The 19,765-nt window shown below is 43.2% G+C and overlaps 1 protein-coding gene across 1 annotated transcript in view; it reads right to left on the bottom strand.

Moving 5' to 3' along the window:
• The window catches only part of LOC109519703 (glypican-6-like), a 75,827-nt gene that overhangs the window by 46,068 nt on the left and 9,994 nt on the right, over positions 1-19,765 (bottom strand). Inside the window, exon 3 of the mRNA XM_019876400.1 lies at positions 10,677-10,835. Within this exon, the coding sequence (XP_019731959.1) occupies positions 10,677-10,835 (159 nt within the window). The remainder of the gene's footprint in view (positions 1-10,676; positions 10,836-19,765) is intronic.

Genomic DNA, 19,765 nt, shown 5'->3' with positions numbered 1-19,765 from the left:
ATCAAGCCGCCTATGTGGTCGCTGCGGTGATTTGTAGACATGCGACCAGGACACAAGGAAGGCTGCATTTTTGTAGGGCAAGCTTGTGTTTTCCACCGAAATGTGGAACAACATATATATTTCTCAGCATTGAAAGTGCATTTTTCTTGACATTCCATATTCCTTGATGGCTTATCTTAAAAGTCTCGGATGCATTTCAAAACGTATCTTGATCAACCTTTTTGGAAGACGACCCAGCATTTTCACTCACATTGAAGCTGCGGCAGATGAAAGAACCCAAAAGGCCAAATCATGTTTAAGTGGCCTTTACGTGACATTTCTTCGGCCTGTTTAACATTTGGCGAATTAAATATTCCTTTGCAAATGCAGACTTTGGATTGTTTTTCATTTTCATTCCCGACAGCGCAGACAGAGTTTGCAACAGAATGGTCTAAAAAAACAAGAACGTTAGATGCTTCCATTATAGCGGCATCGCAGCGACGGCGGTATGTTTTTTTTTTCAGGGTCTTGGGAATAGATTCCAAGAAAAAGAAAGAAAGAAACTCTGCATTGCATAAACTGTGTTGGAAGGGCTCTGTTAGATGTTACACTTGATGGACGAGTATCAGTAAATGGTTCTGTTACGGTCCGTAAATATGATGCACCCACCAACTCTATTGAGGAAGGCTGCCGGTTACATTATGGAACAATTTCCTGACATTAATTTGTCCCCCTGGCACGCCATGAGAGCATTTCCTCCGTTTTCTTTCACCGTTGTCTCGACAGAAAAACAGAGAACATGTTTCTTTTTGTTCTTAGATAATGAGCTTCTGCCAGCGGCCAAAACTACAAGGTGAGACATAATAACAGCTGTCTAAAATTTCCATTGAACAACACATTTTCATCGTCTCTGTACATGCTTGTGAGGCATGTAAACACAGCGGAATAAAAATGCACCTCCTCAGATGGCCAACTCGGCTTAACGTTCGGAGCACAAGACAAACAGGTGAACATTTCAACATTCTGATCGCCCTCAACAAGGAAGAAAGCCACTTACTTCTGGGCTCAGGTGACTACTGAAAACCATTCACGGCAGGTAGCAGCCATGCTTTGAACCATAATAAGGCCTGGCAAGTTTTTGAAGCGACGAGCTAAATGTAGCGCACTTTTCAACACTTTATCGCTGCAAGGTTGAGATTGACAAAGGTAGTCAGTTCCGATCCAGGGTCAAACTTTATTTCTGTTATAAAGAGAACTGCTATTGCTTTATTCTTGTGATGCATTCCGGGACAGGAATTGTGAGTGAAAACTATTGGGGAGCAAAAGATGAAGGTTCTTCACCACGTATGTTAATGGAAAGAATGTCGCAATGGCCGGTTTCCTCTGCGGCTTCAAAATATCAAGTTAATATTGAGATCTGGAGGAAAATGATTGCCATCGCTGTGTTCATTTGCATAATAATGCAGTCAGGTTTGTTGCAACCAGGGGCGTGGCCACACATTTTTCAGTGGGGTGGCCACAGTGGCACAACACCTCAGTAAGAAATGGCCAGAGGTCGCTGTGTCGCTGTTTTCATACCATCTTCAGTCAGGGTTTCACCACCATGTGGCTCTGCCCATGGTTGCAATTGTGAGGGGGAAAAAAACTCATCAACCCACCCTTATCAATTATACAAAAAGTGATTTTTTTTTTTCAAAATAGAGTTGTATCCTCATTACATTTTTTTTAATTTTATTTTTTAACATATTTTTTTTTACATTTGACATTTTCTCAGTAACAGATGCTTTGAAAATCAAATCATGGAATGGTGCAACCTTGCCAAATTGAAGGAAGAAAAAGTCAGATCAATAATTTTGAATATGAATGGACCAATTCATCATCATATATTCCGACACACTCACAGACTTGAATACATATTTCTAAACTGTTATCGTGATGCATCTGCACCCTCAGCCTGCATGTTGAGCGGCGCATGGGTCGAATACGCTCCGGTCTGAGAATGACAACACAATCGATGCTTTGACGGCCTTTACCGGTGCTCGCGTTACTCTTTCCGAAAGTAACGTGGAGATTCGGTGGTCCGGACGGCTCCGCCGCCGGTCGCCATGGCAACGTGAGATCGTTCTCTCGGTGCCGGCCCTCGCATTAGATCATAGGTGAAAAGGTCTCGGGATTCATGAAGCTACACTTCATAGGTCCACGTTGATGATGAGTCAGCCAGACATCTGCTCGTAATTTTGCTATCATTCTCCCACTTGTATATCAAAGTCTCACCAATAAAACCACAGCGGTCTTTACAATGTCAAGATTTTTAGGAGCAAGAGGGAGGTGAGTGTCCAGGAGAGTGAGTCCGCACCCTCTCCCTTTTTATATCACCGTGCTGCTTCAATATATGGCGCGCCGAGGAATTTGTAAAAGCCCCATCTGTTGAAATCTTGAACTCATTCAGTGCCAGCCATTTACAGATGTTTTTATACCCTACCGTGTGGAAAAAAAAAAAAAAAGCATATAAACGTGCCTGGGATCGAATGCCTGGATTCTTCAAAAACATTTTGTCACGACAATTGCTCTTGTTTGAGTTGAACGCAGCTGGGAGCTGTCGCGGCATTCAAAGCTAAGAGTGCTCGCCGCTCAGGACTTTTGTGATCTAATGCGACTGCGTTAATCGTTGAACGATGCAGATCACATTTCGTCCCAAGCGTGCCTTCATTCCAGACGTGGCTCTGCGCCAAACCTTGAAGGCAAAGCAAACTGTTGTGATTTTCTGTTGGATGAATTATCTTGTCATAAGCCACCTTTTTGCTGCATCTCTGCGTCTGACACAGAGTTCACTGCCGGAAGACACCGGGGGGAGTCAATTAGCCAGCCTCAAAGAATCAAAGTGTTTTTTTTTTCCCTCTCTTTGGATTGCAATACAACTTGTTGAATAGAAAGGAGCAAATTGACTGCACATGCTGCTTCTTTACGGTGACCCTGAATAGCAGTTTTGTCTCGGCGCGGTTGTTGGAGTGGCTGGGTCTGTGCTTGAAAGAATCCAGGCAGTGCTTTGTTTGACTAATCTTTCCTGAGGAGTGATTCTTGTCTTCGAAGCAAAGACTGTGTCGTGTGTCTCTCCGTCCACCGTCCAGTGATGTCATTTTTAATTAGATGAAAGCATTTTTCAGAATGATGCATTGAGTGCTTCCCTTTGCAAAACGAGGCGGAAGGATGACGGGGCTCGGTTGGTCTCGATCTGGAAATAAAAGTTGTACAAAACGATACGAGACCCGTGTCAAACTCACTTGTTACGAAGAAGTGATTTTTGGACCCTTTTTCAGCACAGCATTTCAGTTCAAGGAAAGAATTTTAAAAAAAGCGGCCCATATTTTGCAAAGCCCTTGGATTTTGTCCTCATCTTGGCTCCAGCGACTTGCAGGACGAGCCTTCCTTCCTCTTATAGCCTCCCCTTGAAGCTCACCAGTGGGACCGAGTTAGTGTGTTCTGCCTATGCAGTCATCCATCGCCAAGTAGAAAAGTGACATCGGGTTACGGCCTGCGTGAGTTGATGGAAGCTGCCACCAAGTCTCAGCCAAAGCGCTGCCGGACAGGCCCGCATTCGTCCGTTCCCGAGAGAATTCTGTCTCGCTGACATTCACTTAGGATAACACATGGACATCAAAACAGAGGTTATTTATTCATGAACATTTCCAGGAACAGTGTTTGCGCCTGGTTTTAGATTTCATTAGAAATGGACATGGGACTGTCACGGAGGTTTCGTCTTCATTACCGAGGTGAAGGCTTGAAATCAATGGTTGCCCTGGCCTCAGTGTCCTGCCCCTCCTTGTCTATTTTCATGTCCTCTCCGGTGTAATGACATTTTTGTGCCGTTGGATGGCTGGGGTGTCCTACCTTGTCATTCGTCAGGGGTCGTTTTTTTTTTTTTTTTTTTTACCGTTAGCTATTTGGTTGGCTCCAATGTGGTCTACGTGGATTTGAAACAACCTTCCGTCTTTCTATTTTCTCAGACACATTTTCCACAGATTCTGAACAACATCTGATCCAAGATGCTTGAAATAGCCGTGGCCCAAATTTCCACATCGGTCGCACGAATGTCATGAAGGATGGCATCTCTTTATTGTGTATTGAGCGAGAAATGCCACTTGATTGACAGGTGGTGGTCGGCGCAGCGTTCATTCCGATGCCCGTACCTCAATGAACAGCGAATTCTTGTGAACGTAGCAAATTTTAGGTTTTGTCTGGGTTCGTAAAACGTTCCAAACATGTTTGCATTTAGTTTTACTTCCCGAGAGCATTTCTGTCTCACTGACAGGCTAACGGAACACTCCAAATAGTCCCTAGTTGTGATCATGAGCGCGAATGATTGTTGGTCTATGTGTGCCTTGCCTTTTGGCTAGCAACAGGTTCAGGGTGGACCCCCGCCTACGACCGGAAGACACCTAGGATAGGCTTAGCACGATCCTTGTGAGGATAAGTGGATGAGAAAATGGACGGATTGATGGATCCGACTCGCGTCAATCAGCAAAATGTTCAGTATGTCTTGCGTGATCTTGAAAACACTGCAGAAATAACTTGAGCTCCAAATCGGAGACCCATGGCGTAGACGCCGTTGGAAAACCGTACTAATCCGATGCGAAGTTTGTAGCGCCTCTCTCGGCTAAAAAAGTTCGGCTAGTCCCCAGATTTAAGTGGTTCCCTTCTCGGCCCATACTTCATACAAAATGAGTATCGATGGTTTTTGCGGAGAAGAGCAGGATGCTTTTGATGCTTGATGAATAGCAGCGGTTACAGCTCAGCACTCAACTTAATTCACAATGGCGATAATGTGGCTTCACGTTTTACCTCCGAGCGATCAATTCATCATATCGTTAATTAGAAGAAAGGGACGGCAATGAGAAGTTGAACTTGTTTTACTTTAATGCTGGCATTTCAAGGTCTTCCAACTCTCACAGGGATTCCTTCAAAGAACGCGGACCAGATTATAGCCCGGGACCTTTGGGATCACGATTTTCAAGACTAATCCCCTGAAGAATATCGTCATTTGCATGTGGGACGACGTGGATTTTACTGTGGCGCCTGATCTTCAAGTCAAAATGTCGGCTACACCCTCAGCCTTTATTTCAAACGGAAGACGCTCCTCTTTCCGAGGGCCGGGTCGCTTTGAATAAACTTTGCATTGTGACGATTAATTGATACAATTGAGTAAAAATTGCACAAACCACAGACGCCAAACGACAGCACGTTGCTCCAACAAGGATAAATCTTCAACACGGCCTCCAGCCGAACATCTTTTATCAAATGAATCGTTGCATGAATTATTGATACGATCAGCCAATTACACGATGTGCAAAGGAGGATCTTAATTGCAAATCGCGCCCTAAACTTCAACGTAAACAAAGAGTAGATCATCGTTAGATACATAAAGCCATCCAAATCTGAAAACAATATGATTAAGAATAATAATGCAAATATTCCGAATGGCCGATACGAATGTAAACACATCATTTGTTTTATCTATGATGACAAAATGGGTAATTATCATTTCAGCTCATCTTTTCACAGCCGAACTGGGAGAGGAGCATAATGAGGACCTTCGAGACTGATGGAACCATTTGATGTTAGCTGTGAGTTGTTGGCATTTGACTTGGTAAATACTTCACTGAACATAACCGCGAATCATGAATGGGAAGAGTTTGTGAGATGCTCATTTCTGGGAAATGAAGAATCGATGTGACCAATGTTCTTGGACAGGCTCACAAAAACTGCTTTGCCGTTGTTTGGCTTCAAGACGCTACAGCTTCCGGTTTACTTTCAAACGTAGCTTGTCACCGATGTGTGCACATTTTGAGCTTGTCGTCTCCTCTTTCATCTATAATGGCTTCAATCAACAAAGCGTATGTAGGAAAAGTCATTAGAATTGCATGACTGTCCATGTCTTATGTTATGTGTTGTTTTGTTTGTGTATTTTGTTCTTTTAGGTTTACTGGTCTGTCAAGCGCTTTGTTACAGCTGCAGCTGTTGTGAAAGCGCGATCTCAATCAAGATGTATCTTATAGTACTCATACAAACTAACACAGCTTGACGAAACAATCTTCTCATGTGCTGGACAAAACCAATTTATTTTGGTTAAAAATATTCACATTTAAAGTGATAAAAATCAAACCTGGACTTTCTTGTGACTGATTGTACAAAAAAGAAGTCTGCCTCGTTTTCAAGACATCTAATGTGCCATGGAACAATCGGTGTGGAATTTGTCTTTTGTAACTGAAAGATTTGAAATGGCAGACGTGTGAATGACTGGTGGGTGACCAGTCCTCGGGGAGACGAAGTTGTAATCATTGGTCCTGAGGCCCAGAGATAAAAAAAACAAACAAACAAAAAAAACAAACTAAAATACAAACACTATCTCTACACAGGTAGAAAAGAAAAAAAAGAAGAAAAAATCTGGGTGTTTTTCTGGACTCTGAGCTCACTTTTATTCCACATATTAAAAATGCAACAAAAAAATCGGTCTTTTGAAGAACATACTTTAAGAACATCGCCAAAGTCCGCCCTTTTCTCTCTCTCTGCCCAACACAGAGACAGCAACGCATGCTTTCATCGCCAATCGAATTGATTACTGTCATGCCTTGCTTTCTGGGTTTGCTTAAAAAAAAAAAAAAAAAAAGCATTTCATGTCTGCATTTACTACGGACTGGAAGGTGGGAGCATATTAGTCCAATTTTCAAATCTCTCCTTGTGTGTTTCGGGATTGATTTGAAAGTAGAATTGCTGATGTTTGAATGTCTTCATGTTCGAGGGCCTTGATATCTCTCCGAACCACTTTTACCGGATGAACCCTCGCGGGCTCTGACATCCTCTGGTATTGGCCTTTTTAATCATTCCAAAAGTCAGGACACACATTCACGGCGAGGGCCCCGTTCCAGTTTTACGGCCCCCGTTTGTGGAAAAGCCTGCCGGAGCGCCTCAGGGCCTCAGAGGCGCTTCATGTTTTAATGAAGACCTATTTAATGTATTTATTTCTTTTATTCATCTTGACTTCTGTTTTAATTTCTTAAAATATTATTCACGTGCTGCACTGAGATCTGCTTTTTTTAGTGCTGCTGCACGGGGGGACTCGGCGGCGATGGCGGCTCCTTGATATGGTTTTTCCGTCCGTGCATGTGATTGAGGTTTTTAACATTTTTTTTTTCTGACAACGGCATTTTACTTTAATAAGTGGACAGTTGTGATGAAAAATATCGGAAAGTAATTGTTGTAAAATTGTAATTTTTTCGCATGTAGACTGGCTCGGGGAGCTCCCGTGCACTTTCAGGGGCGGGGTCGAAGCTGAAGAGCCAGTCCACTGTTCTACGGCCAGGAGAAAAATCACACTGCTCCTCCCTTCATGAATCTGAGATTTGACGTGTCGTCAAACTTTCCTTCCCAGCACCCCGTAGACCCGACCGGCCAGGCTCAAGAGTGCTAGCCCCCCCTGTAATTAGAACACACCCTTGTGTCCCCCTTCTAACCAAGGAGGACCACCAATCCAAAGACGCTGTCCACGATCGGCCATACGAGATTGCAGGGGGTGCGTCAACCAGATATGGGCAAAGACGTGTGACGTGTATTGAAACCAAGGGGTGTTGACCAGTTGACTTTCTAATCATCACAAAGTGGAGAATGCATCAACTACCTTTTGTCAACATTTCAAACGGTCACTCCGATCGCATACTTGTGACCTTTGCATTGATTTATCCCGATCACCATTACGTCAACATTGAAAATGTTGATACTATTCCAAAATCTTTTGATTGAACCGACGTCACTTTCAAATTAATTTTTTCACTTCTCCAGTAAATCATGTGTGAAATGTTATTTTCACAGCCCCAGTGACATTTGAAAAACATTAAAGAAGCTCTGGATTTCAAAGTGATCCATAAAAATGACAGCTGTGTCCTACTATAAAACGTCCAGTGCGGTATTTTGATACTCACTTGAGCCACTTTTTTTGGAATGCTTCATCCACTACAATTAATCTTGAACAGATGTGATGCTGATGCTTACATAGTGGATCCATGATCTATTTTCTGGCTTTGTGTCAGCTTGCATGCACCAGACTCACTTGTACGGGATATCCAAGTATTCCAGTTCATGCCTTCATCACATCTCGGCTAGGATTACTGGAACGCGCTTTTTCATGGCGTCAGCCAATCCTCCATGAAGCATCTCCAGTTGGTCCAAAATGCCGCTGCTTGCCTCTTGACAAATACGAGTAAGAGGGAGCGCATACTGCTCTCTCTACATGTTCGAGTTCTTTTGAAGATCCCATTATTTGTTTTCAAATCTTGAAATGGCCTCGCTCCACCTTACCTCTCTGAGCTCCTCCGCAATTGCCCAGTGCCTCAGGTCTGCGGACCAGACATGATTAGAGGTACCAAGAACTAAGCGGAGGCTCAGAGGGGATGGAGCCTTTTCCGTTGCTCTTTGGAATGACCTCCCAGTGACCGTTTGGCAAGCCCCGTCGCTGCACATCTTTAAAACTCGCTTTAAAACTCATTTTTATTCTCTGGCTTTTTGACTCAGCATGAGACTTGATTTTTAGTTTTATAGTTTTGATACTTTCTACTGTCTTGGTTATTAATTTATTGTTTTATTGCCATATGCTTGACAACCAGCAATATAATTTTTGGAATGGGAGAGTTTTGTAAGCAGAAAGCAGCGGGAGGAAATTATGACGGGATGGGATTGAAGTTTATTATTCATCCATTCATTCATTATCCGAATCGCTTATTGACTACACAGTGGACCGACCGATACGATTGTCTCTGTGTGTGTGTGTGTGTGTGTGTGTGTGTGTGTGTGTGTGTGTGTGTGTGTGTGTTTTCATCCGCTTGATTGTGTAATGCTGGACTTGCTCGCCACTGGGGTACTAAGTAATCTTTTGTACAGTTGTCTTTTCTTTTGAGGCTTGGGCTCTAATGGGGAGTGTTAAGTGTTGCAGCAGAGATGATAGATACCCTGATAGAAAGAAACAGACTTTTAATGCATCAAAAGAAGCAGACTTTTTGTTGGGTAAGGTTCGCTTCCGAGAAATAACTGATTATATATCCATCCATCCATTTTCTGATCCACTTTATCCTCAAAAGGGTCGCGGGGGATGCTGGAGCCTATCCCAGCTTCGGGCAGTAGGCAGGGGACACCCTGAACGGTTTCCAGCCAATCGCAGGGCACACAGAGACGAACAACCATCCGCGCTCACACTCACACCTTGGGACAATTTGGAGTGTTCAATCAGCCTGCCGTGCATGTTTTTGGAAGGTGGGAGGAAACCGGAGTACCCGGAGAAAACCCACGCAGACCCGGGGAGAACATGCAAACTCCACACAGGGAGGTCGGAGCTGGAATTGAACCCGGTACCTCTGCACTGTGAGGTCAACGCACTACCCACTGGACCACCGGGCAGCCTACTGATTATATATGTCATGTATATTTGCGGCGGCAATTTGGGCGACTGGTTAGCACGTTGGCCTTGCAGTGCAGAGGTGCAGAGTTCGATTCCTGCTCCAGGCCTTCCTGTGTGGAGTTTGCATGTTTTCCCCGTGCCTGCGTGGGTTTTCCTTGGGTACTCCAGTTTCCTCCCACATTCCAATAATATGCAAACTCAGTTAATTGAACACTCTAAATTGTCCCTAAGTGTGAATGTGAGCGTGGATGGTTGTACGTCTCTGTGTGCCCTGCGATTGGCTGGCAATCGGTTCAGGGTGTCCCCCGTCTACTGCCCGAATACAGCTGGGATAGGCTCCAGCACGCCCGTTGCGACCCTCGTGAGGATAAACAGATTAGAAAATGGATGGATGGATGGATGGATATAGAACGAAAAAGGGAGCTGAAAACTATGTTATGTAAAGTGACTAACTACAGTATCAGCATGCATGAAAAAAAATGCAGGAATACTATTCAACAGTGCACATTTCAAACAAGCAGGTTATTAACATTTGGAGACAAAAGCTTTGACTGCGTAACGAGACTTGTTTGTCGTTGTAGCCTATTACCATATTTTGTTATTCAGCGCATCGCGTTGCTAAAAACAAATAATGTGGAGAATTTATTGTCACGGGTCTCCATGACTTAAGGTCTAATATGCTCCAAATGATATTCCGCACAATGCCTTGTATCACGGTGGCTATAAGTACAAAATAACACCGTGTTCTTTTTCCGACCGGTGCAAACGGCATTTTTATTCAAATAGCCTTTGGGTACTCACTGTGCAATTATACATCGGGGCATGTTTGATTGAAAACTGATAGAAATAGAAACTTGCATTTATTTATTTTACTGTCCCTTCAAATGAAGCTGCCATTATCATAAAGCCCTAATAGGGAGCAGTCAAGAGAGAGGGAAAAAAAAAAAATCCATTCGATTAATGAGACCAAGCCAGCATATGTCTCGAGGTCTAAAAAGGAACACGCCGACCGATGTAGCAGACAGGATAACATCGATGAAAGAGCGAGAACCCTTCAATCCATGCCGTCTGTCTGCCCATATCTTATTAAATACTCGTCACGGTAATTATTAATCATTCCATCAGGAGTCGGCATCTCCAAGTCTGACCGGACTCGCATGAATACATTCACTGAGAGTGTCTGGAAAAAGTCATTTGCGTCTCTCAGCTATATCGAATGAAAGCGACGAAACAAACTCCCCCCCCTGTGGCTTACCGTCAAACTTTTTATGGCTGGAAACAAACGTCGCTCTCATGTTGTGGCTCCTCTCCTCCACCAACTTCTCAAACTCCATCTTGCTCTGCTGGTTGAGCTTGTCTTCCATGTCGGATGTGCAGCAGGTGTATCCCTGAGGACAGACGCGCAGGTGCTCACCTGAGAGACAAGGAAAAAAAAAAAAGCATTGTTTGTACATTCATCACAACCACTGCAGTCACTTTTTTTTTCAAAGCCCTGCGCTGCGTCTTTGATCACAACACGAGGTTGTGATGTTTTGTTTTTGTTTTTTTTCCGTTCCCTCAGATGAGGACTGTAACAAATTGCCAAGGATGAGTGACCTGCAAGCGCGCATGCATTCTCGGCGGAGAATGACAGCACCGGCAATGGAGTGCAAATGAAAAGCGTTGCATTTCTAAACTGTGGAGCTGGGGGGCAGGGTGTGTGTGTGGGGGCAGGGTGTGGGGGGGTTATTTTTACAATCTTTGGTACGATACAAATTGTTTTGCAGGTGTGACCCAGCAACATTGATCAGCCCAAAAGAAAAAAAAGGGGGCATCAGAAAAATTAAGACCCTCAATAATGGACTACAATGATGTTTCGACTGACTTTCAAGTCACCAAGTTGTCACGTGCACCGGGCCAATGTCAAAGGACACCCGCTCGCATTGCCGAAACGCCCATCTTGACGCAGGGCGGACTTTAAATTCCTTATTGGCAAAAACCGATGTTATCCGTGTTCTTCCATTTAAGAGAGGGTGAGTGTGTAATAAAAGAATAAGGGTGACAAGGATAGATTTCATTTGTAATTTTAGAAGATTGAATAGCGAGGCAATCCTTTCAACAATAATTATCACTCAAGATGGAATATATTCAGATGATCATCATCAAAGTATGAAAATTATTACAGCAATTAAATCAGGAAAATGACAAGAATCCATTTATGGCTTTTCCCCCCCCCTGTGTCTCTCTTTTCATTGTTGTTTTAAAAAAAGAGATTACAGTTCTTCCAATTGGAACCTCACGGCAACAATGGCAAAACTGCAGAAAATCAATATTTCAAGATTTGATCCACCCCAAAAAAACAATTCCAGTGGAAAATGGAAATATAAACGCATCTTCTGGCCAAATCCTGTTCAAGTCCCGATGGCTGGCAGGCCTGTCTGTTCTGTTCTACTTGACTGTGTTGCACCAAAGATGGAATTGGAAAGCAAGCTGTCAATACGAGCAAGCTCACAGTTGCGTATCTGAGTTGAAAACTCCCGTTTGAGGTAGAAGATGAAGCGCTCTCTCTTTTTTTTTTTTTTCATGTCATCATAATGACCAGCTCTTGCAGCGCATGGACAGTTTCTTCATTTTTGAAATGCGGAACCTTCCTCAAAAGCAGAGCCCCTCAAAGTCCCGCCGTTCTATTTTTATGGAAAATAAATGCTTGACATTCCTTTTTGATACTGACAGAGAGGATCGTGTGATTTGAGGTTTTTATTCGTCAGATCGACCGCGATACCGGCGGATAAAAACACAATGAAGAATAGAGGTGGCGCGGGGTGAAAAATAAAGATGACGACTTTGCGGATTTCACTCATGACGGGTTCTTTTTGGAACGTAACCTCCCGCGATAAACGGGGGGATTACTGTAACGCCAGAAAAAAAGTCGCTTGTCGCTTTTTTTTTTTTTTTTTTAAGTCACTAGAGGGGGTCTGAAAACTCGCTAAATATTATGAGAAAGTCGCAAAGTTGGCAACGCTGCTGATCACCAGTTCAAGGGGGTGCGCCTCTTGCTTGTCGTCAGCTGAGATCGGTTTCGCCTCACCCAAATGAGGACAAGGAACGGATGAAGGTTTCATGCAACGGAACGAAATGTACTCCATGAATTATAGCCCTCGATTAATTGTCACCCCGCAGTGCCGTTACAAATTATAATTAGTCGATAGACTTCATGTAATGCGGGCCTATTGCAACTTCTTCTGTCTGTACGGTATATTTTCTGTTCTACGCATGACCTGCTGCTTCAGATGTCTCAGTCCAGTGCAAAATAGGACATGCACACTCCCGCAAGATCGTTCTGATTAATTTGAAGCGCACGTGCGCCGCGTGCTCACGTCGCACGCCCGGCGCACCTGCAGACGGAAAAGTCATTTGCAGAGGAAACGAGCATACTTGCCTTTGATGAGCCATTGTCATGCTCCGCCACGATTTGCCTTCGCTCTTCCAAAGTGATCAGACGTGCTGTGATTGCGCCCTAGACCGCGGCCCCCTTATCCACATGGTCTTTTTCGACTTCACGCTGCAGCGCATGAAATCGGCGGTTGGCTCGGACACGCACGGGCGACCGCGCTCTCGTGATTTCATACAATTGCAATAACCGAGCACCAAGGTCTGTGACAATTTGTCTCCTGGAAAAGTATGCCGACAGCAGTCGGCATTGTGTTACCTGGATTCAAAAGAAATCCCAAATTCCTTTTATTTATTTATTTTTTTACTTTTACATTCCCTTCCGAAATAAATTCAGCACATTGCGCCACGGTTTGAGTGTTGATTGACACTGTCGGGGTGTTTATATTCATTGCTATGACCGTACTGTGCCATGGTGTCGAATGACATGATACAAGTGGTAACAGTTTGGACTGTTTTGGTGACAGAGCGTCGACTGAGTTAACTTCATAAAGGAAGAACTTTTGATGCGCCTCTCGTTTTGGATCATTATCCGTTATGTTGCGGCGTCGCATATAAATTTTTTATGATCCGTGTGAGGACATGCAAGTTCACGGATGATATTCCGCTGAAGAATTCACCCGTCATTAAAAAACCAAATCCCGGTTGATTGGCCAAGAACAGTACGGCGCGGCGTCGACGGGTGAAATGGCAAAGTGGGACGGTGCCCGGAATACAACGGCGGCATCTGTCAAAACGCTTTGCCAAATGGTGACTGTGACCACGTTTCTCACTCTGCACTTGTGTTCATCCAAAGTGGCCCCACACATTTGGTCGCTACAGATTGAATGTGATCTGTCAGTTCTGTATTTGGGTGTTTAAGTTGACAAAAGAACAAGCAGTGGCTGTGTGGGAGGGTGTTCAGTTCAATTTCAATGAGTGAGCATGAAAGACAAACTAGATGGAAGCCTTTCACTTGAGTGACAACGCTGACGGCAGTGTCAATGGATTCAAAGAAGATGGACATGTTATGTCAGGACTGCCGCCTCTGTTTCTCCGCCAGCCGACACAGATTTATCTTTAGCAAAAGCTGTGACGGCGCCACCTACATTTCAGCTGTGTTACACTCTTTACTTAATCCGGAGTCATGTGATTATGAAGCTATTTTTGTTTGATAGTTAAGGCTATTCTAATTCGTGTGTGTGTGTCTCTCTCTCTCTCTCTCTCTCTCTCTCTCTCTCTTTCTCTCTCTCTCTCTCTCTCTCTCTCTCTCTCTCTCGCTCAGCCGTCTTTCGGGCAGTAGGCGGGGGACACCCTGAAACCGGGTGCCAGCCAATCGCAGGGCACATAGAGACGAACAACCATCCACGCTCACACTCACACCTTGGGGACAATTTAGAGTGTCATATTAATTTGCCATGCATGTTTTTGGAATGTGGGAGGAATCCGTAGTACCCGAAGAAAACCCACACGGAGAAAAACCACGCAGGCAACTCCACACAGGAAATGAACCATGCGCCTCTGCACTGTGTGGCCGACGTGCTAAATGGTCGCCCACCGTGCCGCCCACATAGTATATATTTTGTCGAAATGATGAGGCTTTATAAACTCCCGTTAACTAAATATAAGTCATTATGGATTACAAAAATGTGACAAAGGTAGATTGAAACCTTTTTCAACAAAAACCAGACTAGGCAATTTTTTTTATCTTGGATGTCAAACTGGACTAAAACTATTGTATATGGAGATAATGGTGAGTCATCAGAGTTTTAACACTAAAACAAAAACAAAACAGCGAGCACTGATTGTATGAGTGTGTATCCATCAAGAATGTGTTGAAAGTATCTCAAATACTCTTACAAGAAAGAAACTCGATGACCCCATAATGCATGCATTTATTTCAATCACAATCATATGAGTTTAGATTTTGGCAAATAAAAACTAAACAAAATCCTGGAAGCAAATTGAATCGTTCGCCAAATATTGGCAGGTCGGAAAATCAAAGGACTACGGAGGAATAAATCGTTCCTCAGGAATCATGAAACAACTCCCAAAGCTATTATTCTTATTTTATTTGTATTTTTTTTTTAAATCTGAAGTAGGTTTTGAAGCTGAAAGTACAAGCCTTTTACAGATTGAACCACTGCTGCACTTTATATAATCATAAACCGTTTACAAAGTTTGCTGCTGTGACAAGAAAATACAATCATAACAATAACAAAAAGTGGCTTTTATTCCCATGCGTGATAATGGACAGTGTGATTAAGTCCCACAAGGATTCATTAGTCTACCTGGCCAAAGGGCAACAAGCAGATGTTCCTCACCATCTGCTCCGTCCCTTGACCACTCTTGTCTGCATTCATAAAGGGAACATTTTCTGCATGCCAATAATTTTAGCAGACCCTGAGGTCAACCGATAAACCACAATCTAGTTTTAGGCCGCTAAAATTGTTTGTAACAAAAAAAAAAACATTGTAAGGGGGGAAAATAGCCACTTCTAAAGCACTGGTACTGACAACAAAGATAATGATAGATCATGAGTCATTCCGCATTTTATTCATGTTCATTCGTTTCAAACTGTGTTATTCTAAGGCACAACAAATGTAGAATAAATTAAAATGACAAAGTGAACTACTCATAAATGGACCAATAAGGAACAATAAATACTCCTGATAATGTAAACATAATCTTTTTTGAAGTTGTGATCCCACGTACGGCGTTAGCATCATTGCTACTCGCAAAAGATGACACGATGGATTGCTTCTTTCATCCGGTGGCAGCCGGCTCGTTATTAGCGACTAAACCGTTAATGTTTACGCGGGCAGGCAAACTCTTCTTGCATTTTCAGGATTTCCACTTGATCACTTGGGTGCTACTTGTTCAAATAACACAGGTTTCTTGTGTTGCCTCGTTTTTGACGACATAGCACGCACAAAAGCTTCCTCCTCCGCGTCGCGAGGGGAGGAACTTCTCTTGTCCAAATAGCTTCATCTTCGGAAGTCAAGGATGCCCAGCAGCTGCGCTTATAAACTGTACAATTTGTGACTATTACTTTCTGTTTACTATTGTTGCCACGTCTGATAGAGTAAATTTGCCCACAGCTCGCAGGTCTGTCTCTGTGTGGCCCGGTACCGGTCCGCGGACCAGTTTTCATGAATCCGCCTTGTCACAATATTGACCCAATTTCATGACACGACAACACATATGGTGAGTCTTTTTGTATGTAAATGACACATTTTAGAGGCATGGACATTTAGTCGTGGTTGGTGAGGTGGCGAATCGAAGCCAAATTGTAGAATCATGTCTTCCACACCTCCACTTCCACTTATCTCAAACGTTACTCGTCAGTAAGATGCGCTGCAGCGTTGTCACCTGTCACTGTTTTGTTTGTCTTGTGAGGGGAGGGGAGAGGGGGGTCTTCTTTCAAGTCCAACCACTTTTTTAGTTTTCCTTTTGACCTCGCTGTCATGTTTGTTGTTGGTTTTATTGTCGGCTGCAACGGCAGCCAAACAATATTGCCGTCCTTGCTTCCACTGATGCAGTTGTCATGATTCACCCTTCACAAAGCGTTGGCCCGCATGGCTCATTCATATTCATGTTGTGCTTTGCGTTGACTACACTGGAAAAAAAAAACTTGCAGTTTGAATTGACTCAATTTTATTTCATCAAATATTTGCATGACATAAAATCATGTGGCTGCAGATGCATTCTTTTTTTTTTAAGTCGACTATACATTTACTTTAAAAAAAATGCAGCTGATTTAATTTTGTGCAGCCACTTGACAAAATAAAAAAAAATAATAATAAAATCAAATAAATATAAAAATAAATTCAACATGCCATTTTTTTCCAGTGTGTATTTGGTTGAATTTGGGCATCTCGAGAATCGCTGGGTGGAACTGTGAATTTTCGAAGGAAAATTTAGATTTGTTTGGTCGTACGCCACTTTCAAGCTTCCCACTGTAGGGTTGGGGTTTGAGTTAGTAAGAATCCTATGCACTCTTTTATAAATGAAGACCCAAAGGCAGTACAAGACTCGTGTCTTCGGTGCGGCCAAATTAACAATTTAATTGCTGTATTCACCAACTTTGCCAACCTTTTAGGTGGCTCATCGTTACAACTTTTCACTTGTCCTATCAGGGGTCGCCACTTGTTTAATTATTTTTATCCAGGCCTGGGACGACAGATGAACTCTTTTCACCCCCGACCCCACCAAAACAAACAAACAAAAACAGCTGAACTTGTTGGTGTGGGCCCCGACAAACCCGACAGTTTATCACATGGCCCCTGTAGACAATTGATTGGCCAACCCGGTCTAGCGGAAAAAGGAACTATCTTTACTTGACTCTAATGGGGCGCACACAGTCGAATGTTAAATGGCCGTAATTATGGCATTTGAAGAATGGCTAGTTATTTTTATGAAACAAAAGGGCTTCTGGTATGTGACTGAACATGTTAGATGTGACTATTTTTCTCACTTGGCAGCAATTTTATCATCGGCTGACATTCATAATTATAGTGCTGTAATGATTGGACAATATAGACGATCTTAAAATGGATTCTGAGGCTCGGCACCAATTAAAAGGTTGACACTGTTGTCTGTGAAATGTGTGACTCAAGCGCAATTGGCTTGTTTTCCACGTTTGAGATACGACCGGGGGGGGATTCAATCATGACATTTGAAAAAAAACCCAAATGAACACGTGACACCTTTGCATCCGAGCTATAAAAAGGGAAAAACCATCATAAAAAATAAGCTAAGCTTTTAAAAAATACATCTGATCAACTTTTGAACATTTTCGTTGAAAGTTCCCTTGAAGTGGAGCAACAATGAAGACTGTGAATAAAGACTAGCGGTCAAAACAAAGTGCAACGCTAAAAACGGAAAGTAGCTCATTGCCAATTAGGAAGGCTGAGGTCTGCGCAGCAAGAGACTTTGTTCAACCACTGGCTCAGGTTAGCTGGGGGTTGGTAAAATCAAGTCGATAACACGCAAAAAGCAATCGGGGTGAGTGATTTGTGAGTGTTACTTTAAACTGAAGTTATTTTGGGGAGCATGCGGCGGGGGGAGGGTGTACACGCTTGTTCATGCTTATTGACATACTGTCCATGAAAATCAAAGCCAAGACCATAAATGTCCATCCATCCATTTTCTGCGGCGCTTATCCTAATAAAGCAGTAATGACGGGGCCCCTCCCCAGAAGCTTTGAGTCCAATCGGATTCTTGACAGTTATCCTCTCGTCGATAAATGAACTCATAAAGATTGAGTTTTTATAAGCGAGTGTTATACATATGCCGTATGGGCCATTATTACTTGTCAACAGAAATGCAAAAAGTGGAAGGAAACCCAATTACTGCGCTAAATCACATCTGTCGGCATGTTGAAGTGGGGGAGGGGGGCGGGGGGAGGGGAATGCATCAGGAGTGATTGATCTCCGTGCCGCTTTGCCATCTGGATCGCCTCTCCATCACCCACATCACCCGCTTTCAACAGATTCCACCGGGGCTTGAGACCCGAACTGAATGTGTCCAAATAAGATGGCACAGATAACTCCCACCGTTGCTCCTGCCATATGTTACCACCCTCGGAGGGTGCTAAAGGATTTTTTTTTTTTTTCCCCACTTTCAAGTAACTTCCAGGCCTGAATTTTTCTGACGACATTGATCAGAAATTCACTGTTTTCATGAACAGTATTGTCAACTCACATAAGTGCAGGACGATTCTGAAAAGAGTTCACGTTTGTTGTGTGCTCACTTAAAGGGGAACTAAACACATTCCGGTGTGGGACCTAACGAATAAGCGGAGGTTTAATATGAGTTGGTTCACTGTTACAAAGAGCAGTTACTCAGTCTATTTTGCTTTCACCTAAAAGGGCTATTGGAAGTGATCACGGGTATAGGCGTTACATCAATGTTCATGATGTCTGTATTATACATCGTAGTTGACGGCCATTTTATTGGTTACAAGGCACCACCCTTCGAACGTACAGATTCACTATGTCCCTCGAGGTTCGACTGTATTCTTTTTCTTTTTTAAATTGTGTTTGGTTCCCCTATAAAGCAATCATTTAGCCAATGCCTTCATGTGGTTGCCACGTGTTTTCCCGTCCGACTCGTCTTCCAGTACATATTTTGTAGAATTTCCCCAAAGATGAGGAATGCTCGAAGCATTTCATTTTGCATCCGTCAGACTCTCTGGTGAAAAGCGTGGCCTAAATGAGATATTATTACTCATTTGAAAAAAAATGAAAAGGCGCACTCTGTACGGCACAATTTCACTTGCAACTGTAAGCAATGTTCATGGGCATCCTGCAGTATTCTAACAATCTTCCAGGAGATTGCTCGAACGATATTACGAATCACGCTCAAGCAACGAAATGACATGAAAATAAACTTAGCCCTAAATGCGATGCAAATATCATTGTCCGACCCAATAAAAACACGGCGAAAACATGGAAATGATGAATTACGGCAGCATAAATGTTAATATCAGTGTTCATATAGAATGACAATTTACATTCAACAGCCTCGAGTCTCTTTATTGCAATTCCTCTCAGTTTTTCCACCATTCGGCTTAATTGCTTGACATTATCTTGGCTATTGAGGACAACGCACATCCGGAGGTTAGACTCACGCTGGTGTACGACTGAGGTCTAAACATAACAGCTGGTGGTCTGAAGAGCCTGAGGTAGAGCCCCAGGGTGGGGGATGACCAGCCCACTCATTTACCAGCTCAAACGGGAGACGGGAGACAGCAGCATTCAGGGAGAAGCAATCCTTGGCTCTAATTCAAATTCCAGCAGGAGCCAAAGGACAAAAATGTGCCAACGGCAAGCAAAAAGTAAAATATTTCATTCGCCGCTAAAACATTTCTTACATTTTCCAAATGAATTTTTTGGGACGAGATGAGTGCGCAACATTTCATCACTTAAGACA

This window comes from Hippocampus comes, unplaced genomic scaffold (genome assembly GCF_001891065.2).
Source record: "Hippocampus comes isolate QL1 unplaced genomic scaffold, H_comes_QL1_v1.1 scaffold150, whole genome shotgun sequence".
NCBI lineage: Eukaryota > Metazoa > Chordata > Actinopteri > Syngnathiformes > Syngnathidae > Hippocampus > Hippocampus comes.
The sequence above is the reverse complement of the archived record's forward strand: the minus strand, read 5'-3'. Positions and strand labels throughout refer to the sequence as shown.